Source organism: Rhopalosiphum padi, chromosome 2 (genome assembly GCF_020882245.1).
Source record: "Rhopalosiphum padi isolate XX-2018 chromosome 2, ASM2088224v1, whole genome shotgun sequence".
In the NCBI taxonomy this organism is placed as follows: Eukaryota; Metazoa; Arthropoda; class Insecta; order Hemiptera; family Aphididae; genus Rhopalosiphum; species Rhopalosiphum padi.
In genome coordinates this window covers 50,822,283-50,836,099 of record NC_083598.1, presented here as the reverse complement: position 1 = coordinate 50,836,099, position 13,817 = coordinate 50,822,283, and the positions used below count along the sequence as shown (strand labels likewise).

The following is a 13,817-nucleotide window of genomic DNA, read 5'->3' as shown; positions in this document are numbered from 1 at the left end:
ATAAACATATAAATTTGTTATTTCCAATATTTGAAAATATAAAATATTACTTTAAAAATGATAAGCTTGAGGTATAATGATGGTAATGTTCTAATGTTTAATGATAAAATAGAATTGTATGATTGTATTGTCTGTTTACGCTTTTTAAACTGACAACACATTTAATTAATACTTAAATAGCATAATAATTATTAGTATTTTATATAAAACAACGTTGTCCTCGGGGTGGAAGTCTATAGGCCTCCTTACCTTGGCTATACCACTGATATATGTCAACTATTTAGCACAGTAGTTTTTTTTATAATTTATAATATACACGCGAAGACGAAGGAAGTGGAAACATCTGCGGCATGGAAAATTACGTATAGAAAATCGGTTAGCCTTGACTATAAGAAACGCGTACAGAGAATGCAAAGAGGACGCGTGGACATTTCTTTATGTTTTTTTTTTTCATATAGACAGGTGGACATTGCAGGGGGTTGGCCGAATTATACAATAAGAAGTTGCACAAAAGGATAAATGTACCGTAGCTGCAGTCGCCATTTTTAAAAGAACTAAAGTAAACTATATAATATGTAGAGTAGAAAAGTATACATGTTAATAGTTATTATATGTTGGTGTATATACTTTTTATAAATTATAATACACGTTTCATCGTAGACGGAAATCCATTAAAATGTTGGGTGGGAGGAGGTTAATACTTTTAACATACACGCAAGACGTGGAGTCGATGCGTCCTATACACCCATCATTAATCGTGTGGATAAAAGCTAATATAATTTAGTTTTATGTATTCATGTTTTTATTATATTATTGAATCTATAATCATAAATAGATATTTAATTAATTAATTAAAGATGTATTTTTTACATATTTTATTGTATTTTTTAATTTATTTGTCTTAAAGTATTAAGTAAGGGTGGATACAGTGTTCCTAAATAAAGGGGAGGCAATTTGTTAGTTATCAACTAAAAAAAGGTCATCATCTATTTAAAAAAAAACTTTATTGGAATATATGATACTTTTTTTGCGAACGGGGGGGGGAGACAATTGCCCCCATTGTCCGCCTTGTATCCGCCCTTGGTACTAAGTTATTTTTTATAGTATTAAATACATTACCTAACAATATTGTTGTAAGATTGTTGCTCCTTATTTTTGGAATATTAAATCAGTAAATTTTCTAAAAATATCTTTATTATTAAATATCTATAATTCTTAACAACTGTTTTTTAATGTTAAGCTTTAGGTTGGATAGAGACTCGAGAGACTCTCAACGAGAGTTGAAACAATTATGAACTGTTGAAGTTCTCAGCTGCATGTTTTTATACTACATGTCAACTCTCATTAACTATATAATAATTATTAATTATAGTATAATATAACAAACTATAAACTAATTGTTAAATTTCAATACCAATTATAATTATAAAAACCAAACTATTATATAAAACGTGAAAAAAATTAGGAGGGGCGGGGAATATTTAATATTTAAGGGCTTATCCCATCAAGCCTCATACCATTTCCACCAATCGATGTATTTTTATTTAAGAACAATTTATTTACTGACTTACTGTCCATGTACAGATAAAAAAATAAATAAATAGAAAAAAAAAGATAAAAATATGAAATTTAATTTTAACTAGTTATATGCACTAAGCAGTTGTTCTTACTATTTTTTTTTATAATAGAAAACTATACATATAGTATACCTATTATAATTAATCATGAACTCGTGGAAACTGTTAGAATATTATTAGCATTCATAAAGAGTACTATACATTTATAGTATTTCCATTTTCTGAAGATTTTAGGTTTTTTTTCATAATGATAATAAAATCCTAATCACGATTTCATAACTAACTATAACTAAGATTTTATATAATACATTATTGTATATTAATATTATACACAATCATTTTATATCGTATTATAATAGATACGTTCATTCTGGAGTAAGGTGAATATAAATGTTTTTTTAAAATTTGCATTAGGCTAATACGCACTAATGACCTATTTAATATGCAATTTAATTAATGAATGTTAATTCAATATAATGTGTATTAATTAAAATTAGGGGAATTTGATTTTGAGTTTTTTTTTTTTTTAAATAAATCTATCTTATGCCAATTGTGCCAAATATTATAGTAATCAGATAGAACGTCTGAAAATATATTATTTTAATTCTTCATGAAGTTTATTTGAAAACTACTTTTCATTTTTTTATATGTATCTCTCAATTCTCAAATCTTTAAAAATTAGATTTTTAATTTATTGATTTTAAAACGATTATAATGTTGAAAGTTGAATTATAAAAAAATTGATTTAAATATGCAGTTGGAAAGCAATTTCAAGTAAATTTTATGACAAATTATAAAAGTTTCTCAGATTAGATGTATGAATACAATGACATTAGCAAAATATTAATACTTTTAGAAAAAAAATCAACAAAATTATTAATATCTGTGTAGTACTGTAGTGCGTAAGTGCTTATTGACAAATTGTCATGTACAGGAGAGTTTTACTATTTTTTTTACATCACAATAACAAGCTAATAAATAATAAATAATTATAATATATATATTATATATTATTATTATATATATAATCAATAATTAATAATCTATACTTCGTAAAAAAAAAATTCGTCGTCAATTAATATCTGAAAAAAACCATTGTATAGCAAAATACTGCACATTAATAACAATTCAAATATAGTCAAAAACTTTTAACGAGTTAATCAAAATGTTTGGTAGGAGTTCTAAATTGTGTGATATTCTTGTCGCCTAAAATGAAAAATGACTCATGTTTACATTGTATAAAGTAGATGAGATTGCTTTTGGACACGTACAAATTATATTGAATTCTTGTGTATTGTGATGAGTACATACTCAACTGACGTAATAGTAATTTATTTTATATTTTTTTTAACTAATTAAATATATAAATAACATATTTTATATTTAAAAACGTATATATTTTTAAGTAATTATAAAATGTGTTGTGTTGTTTTGTTTTTGAATTCGACGTAATAAAGGTCTATTTCTATTTTCTAGCATTATTAATTTTAATTGATATTCAAAGGAACACCAGATGTAACATAAATATTGTCCGAGATAAAATTATTCTCGTATGATTACCCACTTACTTACTTACTACACACACATTTATACAATAAACAATTATAAAGTTGCCTATATTTAACTCCTTAAAAATGGTCGGCCACACAACCCGTGATTTATCCATGAAAATTGTTTTGCGTGGACAAACAAACTTACGGAGACAGTATTTAAAGTAGATATTATACCAAATTTTCACAATATGCCAAGATGAATAATTTAATTTAATTCTTAAAGATTAATTTATTTTATTAATATTTTTATTTGTTTATTGCATATTATAGACTATAGTGAGTATTGATATAAAAAAAATAAATAAATAAAAGGCAACGACAGAGATAGGTACAGCATTTTTTTATGCGGTATGGAAATTGGTAAATCTACTACTTATGAGTTGCTAAACAGTTGTTCTACATAATCTAATTTCTACGCAACAATTATTATTTGTACTGCGTGAACTATTTTTTAGAATACTTTGAATTAATATTTATATATTTATTTAAGATTTGAAACTTTGATTTATCTCAAAATTGTATTAATATTGCCCACATCAATCCCCTTAAATATCGGGTTTTGTGTGTCTGGTGTCATCCTACCAATGCTATATTATACTAAATATTTTCCAGGAAAAAGTGTATAGGCAATAAAAAATATATGAATGTTAATTTGTTAGTTTTTCTTATAAAATTTAAAATCAATACACATTTAAACCGACAATATTAAATTTGAATAAAACATTTATTTTCTTATATTATACATTGCATTCTTTGAATAATATCACAATTGAATACAAACGAACAATACTTACCTACTAACATTAATCATATCAGTTAAGTTGTAATCTATTTAACTTATAGGCTGTGTAACTGTATAAGTACCTATACCTATTGGTTATTATTGTATTAGATACAATATAACTTGCTATAATGCACCGAGTAAACTAGAACATAGATTATTACTGTGGGACATTCCGATTAAAATGTTCGAGGTTACCTAACCACCAGTAGGTACACCACCGTTTACCGACCAATATACCTGTTGATTCAATATTTAAATTTTTACCATCTACCCATTTTTTTGTTTTTAGGCTTTATATATACATATTTTTATATTTAATTTAATTTTTAATTTTATATTTTCATTCAATAACAAATAATCTTTAAATTTGTTTTACAGTACTTATGTATTTTAGTATTTAAGCTCAGTGTTAGAAATATGTATTATACAGGATATGGATAAATCGGTTGCCATTGGCAAATATATTGATTAATATTGATGGAAAAAATGTAATAAAATGAATTATCATTGTTTTAAAAATATTCAAAATATGATTAATAGGTAATAATAAAATTATTAACTACATTTCTTTTCATTAACACTATATAATTATTAGTGATAATAAACTTAATATACGAAATAATGCATAAAAAATAATTCGTGATTCAAATATTGTGTGGGTAGGATTATCTTGCTTTTGGACATTATATTTTAATATAGTATACATACATTTTAAATAATAATACATAATATTATACAAATTTAATTTTTAAAGAAACTATCATTTTGTTCGACGAGTACTAGTCTTCTGGTTCTGACTTCTGGAATAAGTCCAAGCTGTTTGGTATGTTGTAATTGATGAATTTGTCGGTATACTGGCAGTATTTTGTTATTCTAAATTCTAATATGTTTCACTGAACACCATTATTAGCGTATAATATATTTAAGGTTACTATAATTTCATCAAGAAAATCCGGGACAGAGCAGAGAAAAATATTATTGAATCATATAATTATTAGGTACATATTATGTTTAAAAAACAAACGACACATTATTTTATACACCATTTATTTTAACATTATATCAAAAATTGTACTTTTTGTTTGATAACATATTAATTTTATAATATAAAATTAAAACCTAATAAAAAATATAAAAAATAACGGTAATTCATTACAATATAAAAGAACAACTATTATTATTAATGATAAAAGAAAAAAATAGTGAAGTTTTCAATATAAAAATAAAAATAATATTTTAAATTTTAAATGTATAAGTATTTTTTTCTCACATTAAATTTAAAATATATTCCGTGCTAGTGAAATTAAGTGTATGTTATTAATCTCCACATTTCTTATTCTTATAAGACTGATGCATTCAATAGTAACTTATAACAGAAATATGTAAAAACCTAAAATTCCGACCCTAATCATAATAGTATAAATAATATCTACGTCCCACACTGTAGTTTACAATAATCTATACTAATAATAATAATAATAATATGACGACACGACTATATGCATCGTTACACAAACGCGGCGCTTGCGCAGCGCCGGCTGGCAACCGGTACCGCGGATTGCGGCGCGTGCGATCAGCTGTTTCGACACCCGACGACGTCGCGTTCTGCAGTTCTGCACTTCTACGGTCGGTAATCAGTACTCAGTAGTCTCGTTGCCGTCGTATCGTGTGTACGTTTTGGCTTGACTTCGATCATTCCGTTTTGTGCGGTGTTCTTTAATATTAGTAGAACACGACAGCTACTAAGACTCGATCAAGTATTCTGTAGTAACAATAGTATTACGTAGTAAGCCTTCACGGTGTCCGCGTAAACAAGATCCGTATAGTTTTGGTGGTGAATGTGTTAACGTTTTCAGTGTTTTTTCAAAAATCTTTCAAAAACTGATAACAGCATCGCGACAACGACGACGACAAGTCGTTCAGTGGTATAGATCTCATCGGTCGGTCGAACGATTTCGAGACTATCACATCTGTGTCTACTACTATCACACACGATGAACCTGATGTGCACCGAGTCGCAGACGACGTCCGAAGACAGGTGTTTCGCCGAGGACCGGACTATTTTCCGGGATGAGCGGGCTGTTAAGAAGCTGTTGGAGACCGAGTCACAGTACGTGCCCGGGTGTGATTACATGGCCCACTCCCATTCCAACTTGCAGCCATTCATGAGAAGGGTGGTGGCCACGTGGATGTTGGACGTGAGTTTATTATCGTCATTACTAAAAATTAAATACGTATACTACAGCAGCGGTGGGAGCTTATCGTCATCAAAATTCACCGAGGAATGCGTACATTTGTTCGATGATGATAAGTCGCGCGTCACGAACTGTAGTAATATAAAACCGCTGATTGTTGCGCCAGCTGAGTGACCTTTTTACCGTCCCTCTCGATTTTTTCCTTTAGACAACATGGTATTTCGTCTGATACACACTTGTTCGTGTTGTTTTTTTCCTTACCCATGCTATACCTGCTACCTAGATTTGAAATTGAATAAAACCAACATAAATTAATTGAAGTTCTTCCGCCGAGTTTCGAGTTAAAAAGAATGGCTGGGTATAAAAATTGTACAAACTATCCAATTAAATAGGAGATAAATACCTAATAATATTATATTATTTACATGCCCAAGTAGATTTTCCAACCGAGAAATGGAAAAAAAATATAAATTTAATGACACAAGTTTCTTATCTAATGTAATGTTAGAAATCTATGAGTTAAAATAATATGACATGTTGAATCTCCTCTCTTCACGGTTCTCTGACAAGTCATATTCTCCTCCCCCCAGGGCTAAAAAACAAATATTTAAAATCTTTAGTATTATAGCTTATACATTAGTAAATTACATATAGGTACATAAAAAATATATTCCTCTCCACTATCAAAAAATCCAAAATTCTCCACTGGTACGTGTGAGCAACAGAATTAAAAAATGTTTGTTCGAAGTCCGGTAATGTATAATATTTTGATTTTTAGTTTCCAATCAGCGCGCGACGCCGAATCCTTGAAATCTAGATTCTAGACGACTTAGTATTTTCGACGTTTATCGTTTGTCCGTCAACAATAAAAAACGAGATAAAATATGTGCAGCATAAATAATATTATTATTATTATTATTACGACGGGTTCGTGACAAAAACAATAATACTTACTTGATAATATAATAATAAAAATAAAAACCTACGTATATATTTTATACCTACATATATAAATAGTATTATATTGTAGTATTTATATATATATATATACATAATACATAGGTACACGTGGACTGCGCGTAATTTGAATATGGTCACTATATAGAAACTGATGCATTATTTATGCCGTAATAGCTACAATATATGTGCTCATGGTTTTGGTAAGGAGTTGAGGGTGAACGGGGTACCACGCAAGTACACATTCCTATAATATATGCATATTATATAATATGTATTTGAGTATACAGAGTGATTCACCACAAACATGCTCACCCCCGTTTTTCTCCTTGATTACCAATTTTTTCGACCATATTTTCAAATACTTAGATTTTCTATATCATTTAAAATTAATCCATTGGTGGTAACAAAATTTTATGATTAAACGAATACTAACCTTTTTAACTGTAATTAGATAATTTTTTGAAAATGTTGGAATATAGCTATAATAAGTTATATCCAAATTTTCAAAAAATTCATCCGTGTTATTAATAATAGTTTACGGGGAAAAAGGTGATTTGCATTTGAAAGTTTGTATAGATTTAATGGTATTAAATATCCAACTATTTTAAAAATATGATGCCTGAGTGGAATAAGTTTCTAAAAATCATTGTTTTAATAAATGCGTTTTAAAGGGAAAAAAGGGATGGTGCTTGGTGAATAATTCTGTATTTTTAAACATTGTAAACTGTGTAGTAAAGTACCTGTATGGTAATTATTATTAAATGGTATACATACATACATATATGTTTAATCAATGCTATTATATTATATTACATATGTAATATTATTATGTTTTTTCGGGCTGGAGATTTATTATCACATAATCTAAGTTTTGACCACTAATAATTCGTCATCCCCGATAGAGAATGAATAAGGACGTAACTTAATTTTTAAAATGTTTCAACTTTTCCGAATAGGTATGTTATTATGAATTTTTTTTTAATGATAACGGTACCAATTTAACACCTCATCAAATTAATTCTGAGACTTAATCAAAAAAAATATGTCGTCTTAGAGTTTACCGGCTAACTGAGGTTAAAAATTAGTTGTAAAAATAATTCTTTTATGAGTCTAACCTAACTTAATCTAGCTTTATTACTTTATGTGCATTACATTTTTTTCGACAAACGTGTATGATATCTCTCTCTTTTCATATTATTTACCCGTGTGGCGTATACTGTGTCGCGGGTACGGGTTTCTCTATTATTAAAATATACTAATTAACGTTTGTGAAGCGTTTACACGACTACGCATGAGAGAGGTGTGGACGAAGGTACGGCGGAAAGTCGTTCGCATAATACCTACCTACGCTTAAGAATGTGTAAATGTGACTACGACGTCAACTTGACATTGTAGGATTGTAATAATTCATATAGTATTATGTATATCGTATCATATTGTGTATAGGTTACACGTAGGGTGGTACTCTATCCGCCTTGTTCTATCCAACAGTAGCGCGTAAAAATAAAGAAGTGTTATAAATAATATATAAAGTAACATATATAAGACGTAACAAACTTATGACCACGCGATGTTTTCTTAACTTGACCAAAATAATAACATGGTAGGTCGTATAATACATTATACATATTTAATAAGCGACTGCTGTGCAAGTTATTTAATATAATAATAACAATATTACACCTACATTAATGTTTCGATTTTTTTAGTAAAAATTAAATGCGTAATTCCTTTGCATCTATGTGTATTAATTAGAACTATATAGGGACTTCTGGAAATCAATAGATTTTTCAACCATTATTCCTAACATAGTTATTAAATATGTTTCATAAAACTTAACTTTGTGTTTTTATATGTATTGTATGTTTAACTTTTTTCATTTTATAAGTGTATATTTTGTTATGATTTAATTAAAACATTTATTATACAAGTATTATACATACCTATACTATGGAAATTTTAAAAAAAATTACGAATTTTAATTAGTATATGTAACATAAAGTTATTATATTATGTTTATCATAAACATGAACGATATTCCTTATTCAATTTTATTATTTAAATATTTTTGGTTCCTCTGTGCGTGTTTGTGTTTTGAGTTATTGTACTATAATATCTTTATTTGGTTTTCACTGCTGATAATAATAATTGTTTAAGTGTTCTCGATAAAAAATAAACCATGTGTGGATGTAAGAGACGGGCAATGATAAAAAGAAATCGGTTGTTTTTATTTAATTCTCTTGTTTCATATTTGTACCTAATATTATACCATATTATGTTAACTATGATATATACTCGTGTATAAAATGTAATATAAATTATCTATTTGGTTAATTTTTTCTCACTATTCTCGTGTTATTCTCAAAGCTACTAATTCCGAATTCGATGCGGATATATAGATTAAAAATTAAAACTTAGGTTTATAGGTTCAATGACTCTTAAGATATTCAACCTAATCAACCTGTATCGCTCAGCATTAGTCATTATGTGCATCGTCGTACATAACAATATGACACAAATAATATTAATTGCACATATTTTTATTTTTGCCATACCAATAAAAAATAAAGATGTCATCTTTTTAAGAAAAATTAATTTATATAGTTGAAATAAGTTGCACAAACAAAAAAAATGAATTTAAATGATGATATAAATTAACTATTAAAAAAATATAGCAGACTATTTAAAATATTTGTATATTGATACACGATAATTGTATATATATGTATATAGGTACAGCTAATTGATATTATGAATTATACTTTATATATTGTAACTTGAATAATATCCAGAAACTGTTTTTTTGGTTTTGTATTTTGATTTATTAATTTTTGCTTAGGTATGTGAAGAACAAAGGTGCGAAGATCAAGTGTTTCCATTATCTGTAAATTTCTTGGACAGATTTTTATGCGCTTGTGATATATCTAAAACACACTTGCAGCTCACTGGTGCCGTGTGTCTGTTATTAGCATCAAAAGTGCGACAATGTACAGCACTTTCCATTGAACTCTTATGCTACTACACAGAAAACAGCGTCACTCCAGAAGAAATGAGGGTAAGTTTTAAGAAAAATTATTAGTAAGAATTCTTTTAACTCCTATACTTATTTATATATAAACATAGACGCATTGTATGTTAGTATTGTGGTTTAGTCTTCGAAGGAAGTCGTCTCGGTTGGCTGTCTTTTTCACAATATCCTGCGATCATTATCTCTGGGGACAAAAAAAAAATTATTAATTGCAGCTGCTTGAATATCATAATATCATATGAAAAACCACATTGCAATTAAGGCCTAATACTTCGTTTCCTCGAAATCCCTAGCTTTTATTGTTATCATCTCCGTCTTATTGTCGTATGTTCCGGTTTTGTCGTCCGGCTAATATTAATAAAATCAGTCACGGAACTTGTCTCCGACACACGGTATTAAGTTTCTTGGTCCTACACTACATAACCTCTTCTAAATTAGATACTTAATAACAAATTGTCAATGTTATGATAGGGAGTGTTTTGGACATTTTGGTATAATTATTTATTTCCTGACCGAGCTGATGCGTTTCCAATTTGGTAATTATGTACAATGTATTTGTGGTTTGTAGTGTTTGTACGTAGAACATGTCTTAGTCCTTAGTAAAGTAATAATATATTTATGGATATTTAATTATTTATCAATATCAGGTATCTTATTTTGTATTTTAACACAAAACGTACAAAAACATATTTTGTTTTATTCAATGTTAGGGTCTTTGTGTGAATTTTATGAACCTACAATCGATTAACAACGAAATATAATACGCTTGATTTATAATCATTTATTTCATTATTTGTAACTCTTATGTTGTGATTTAAATACAATAATAAAGTACTCCCTACATTTATTTTTGTATTAAATATTATTTAAATTTATATTAATGTAAAATTCATTATAATTCTTGGATATCACTTTTTTTCTACTATAACTATTTGTTATGAGTTATAAGTATCTAATAACCATGATTATTTTTTCATTGAAATTTGTTTATGTATACAATAGATACTAAAATTGTATTGTTTTAATTATAATTATGTTTGACATTTGTTTGGTGTAGACGTGTAGTACATATATATTTATATATATATTTGTAGTATATTTGGACAATATAAGTAACTGAACCATATTTCATTTGTCCATTATTTTTATTGCGTTTGTTTGTTTAGCAAAGGTCCGGTCCTTTTTCTCAACGATATCGTGAGAATAATGCCATTTTTGTCGCCATTTAATGCAGCATATTTATGTATCGGAAACACGTTTGTGGCTACAGGGACAGCTTACTCTTATGTATATTGTGTATTATACGTACTATACGACGGGCGTGTCAAATATTTTTTGATATTATTATATGTCCTACAATGGAAACATTTATAACACGTACATGTTTGAAATGTTGCTGGCCGTCCGGTTTTTGGGTTTATAAATAGGGCAGTGAACTAAATTTTTTTTGTTTCCTATCCCCGGACTACACATAGTCAAATGTCCTGCACAAGGTTCTCTGCGTGCTTATATAAACATATGCGCACTTCCTCGTAAGAGTGTACATGTGAATCGGGGTGAATTTAACGCGCACTTGTATACCAATCACGAAATACAAATAGATATTTTACGTGGTAGGCAATACGTAAAAAAAAGAAGAGACCGGTCAACGGATTAACCCGGTATAGCCGTATTGGTATATACCCATATTACGGTTTTTTTATGTTGACCTGCGTTGCACAATGTTATTGTGATAAGGAAAAACCTGTAGATCGTGTTTGCCACGCAAGCGAGCAGTCTGTATATCCGGCGCATTTGCGCCACACGTCTTTGTACTTTCCCAGCCATGAAAACTTTTTTTAAATCCCATATTGTGCGTTAATTTCCAGTTTTTCTATTTGGTATATACATAATATATATACAGAAAATGAATAGATTTTAACAATGTATACACACGTGTTGTATACATTTTCGAAGCTATTATAATATAATGAGTAGATAATGTATCTATAATTATTTTATTTTATCAAATCAAGTTAAAATTCAAAATATAAGTATAATAAAAAAATTGTAGATTTATTTAACAACTATGAATAAAAGCGTGGATTATGGAGTTTTTTGTTGTTGATCATAAATTATCGTTTTAATTTGTTCGTTAATACTAAACCTTTTAAAAATAAATACATAAATTATTATTTCGTTTTATTTAAACATAAATCGCATAAAAAAATAGGTATTTTGACAGTTCGTATAGGTATTGTATAACGGCAATGATACATTGCGTAGGTCAAATCGGTGAACCATCTCCGTGAAAAAAAAAGTCTCATGATAATTCTCTTTAACCAATAATATATCATATTTAATAAGACACATCGGAAGAAGTTGTATTATGGACCTCGTCTAATGAGATTTGAATACGCAAAGGATACGATCACGACCAACCGGTACGACCGATTCGTTCCGTGTCACCGGATACCCATTGATTACGACGCGAAATCGATAAATCAACAAGATAATCCAACCCCTTTTACGCTTTATATGCCCTTTACTAATGGCCGTTTCCCGTACATTTTTCAGCGACATCACACGTATCTGACTGGTTTATTCCGTTAAGTTCCTTAGAAATGCTTTTATAAACAGTTACCGTTTTAAAACTTGTTTTATTTTTTAGTCATATATTACCTAAACGAACGTAAAGGTAAAAAAAAAATTATTATACTTATTGTTATTTAGAATTTAGATGATAAATTATTAAATTTATTGCTGACAAATAAAATAATTTTTTTTGAAAACTATAATTAAGTTTTTTACCAAAACTTTCATTCAAATATTAGGTACCTATACAAAATTATTATTTTCATTTTATCAAATAAAATAATATATTATTTAGGCATTTAAAACTATACTTTATTCACCATAAAATATAACAATACAGTTTATTTACGACTTATGGTATTATTAGTATTATCTTATAGTCGTATAATACATACTATTTCAATATTTTATACAGTATAAAAATGTAAATCAGAACTATTTGTATGTCTGATGTTACAAGGCGTTTTTTATTTTTATTATATTGACTTTGATAGCTAGCTATAAGATATAATGATGATTGATAACTAAATATTACGAATAATAAATATAATATTATAGGTAATCAATCTCAAAACATGAGTTAACTTCTGTAGTATAATTTTTATACAAATAATAGTGAATTATATAAAAAAAAATAGTTTGTTTATACGTTTACCATCTGATAAAACTTATTTATTTAAATACTCAAATTTCATTTAACATGTTTAAGTTGTTTTTGGGATTTAATTAATATATTATTAGGTAAATGCGAATTAAAATTTGAAAAATTATTGTTTTTTAATTTTAATTTATTTATTTAACTGTTTACAATTCGTAAATTATAAATGTAATTTATATTTTAAATCAGTACTTATTGTAACAATAACCCTTTTTCGTCTTATATTATGTAATTTTGTTTTACCGGAAATTGATCCGTCATAACACTATTTTTAAGAGACTTAACATTTATCTGAGTTTGATGACCTAGTTAATATAGGTCACTATAGTTATAGCCTATAGTTTCCTGTCAAAGTTTTTTAGGAAAAGAAATTCTTTTATTCGAGCATATAACGGCATTGTGTGTAGGTATACCGTATTCAACCCTTCCATCCTTTCCCACACACTGTACGGATATATTTCTCTTTCAATAATCTTTTTCAATCGAAC

At 27.8% G+C, this 13,817-nt stretch overlaps 1 protein-coding gene across 1 annotated transcript in view; it reads left to right on the top strand.

Moving 5' to 3' along the window:
- Nucleotides 1-5,533: 5,533 nt before the first annotated feature.
- Nucleotides 5,534-13,817, top strand: part of LOC132921629 (G1/S-specific cyclin-D2-like) — a 41,884-nt gene continuing 33,600 nt past the window's right edge. Inside the window, exons 1-2 of the mRNA XM_060984763.1 lie at nucleotides 5,534-6,112; nucleotides 9,909-10,124. Of these exons, the coding sequence (XP_060840746.1) occupies nucleotides 5,909-6,112; nucleotides 9,909-10,124 (420 nt within the window). The 5' untranslated portion in view covers nucleotides 5,534-5,908. The remainder of the gene's footprint in view (nucleotides 6,113-9,908; nucleotides 10,125-13,817) is intronic.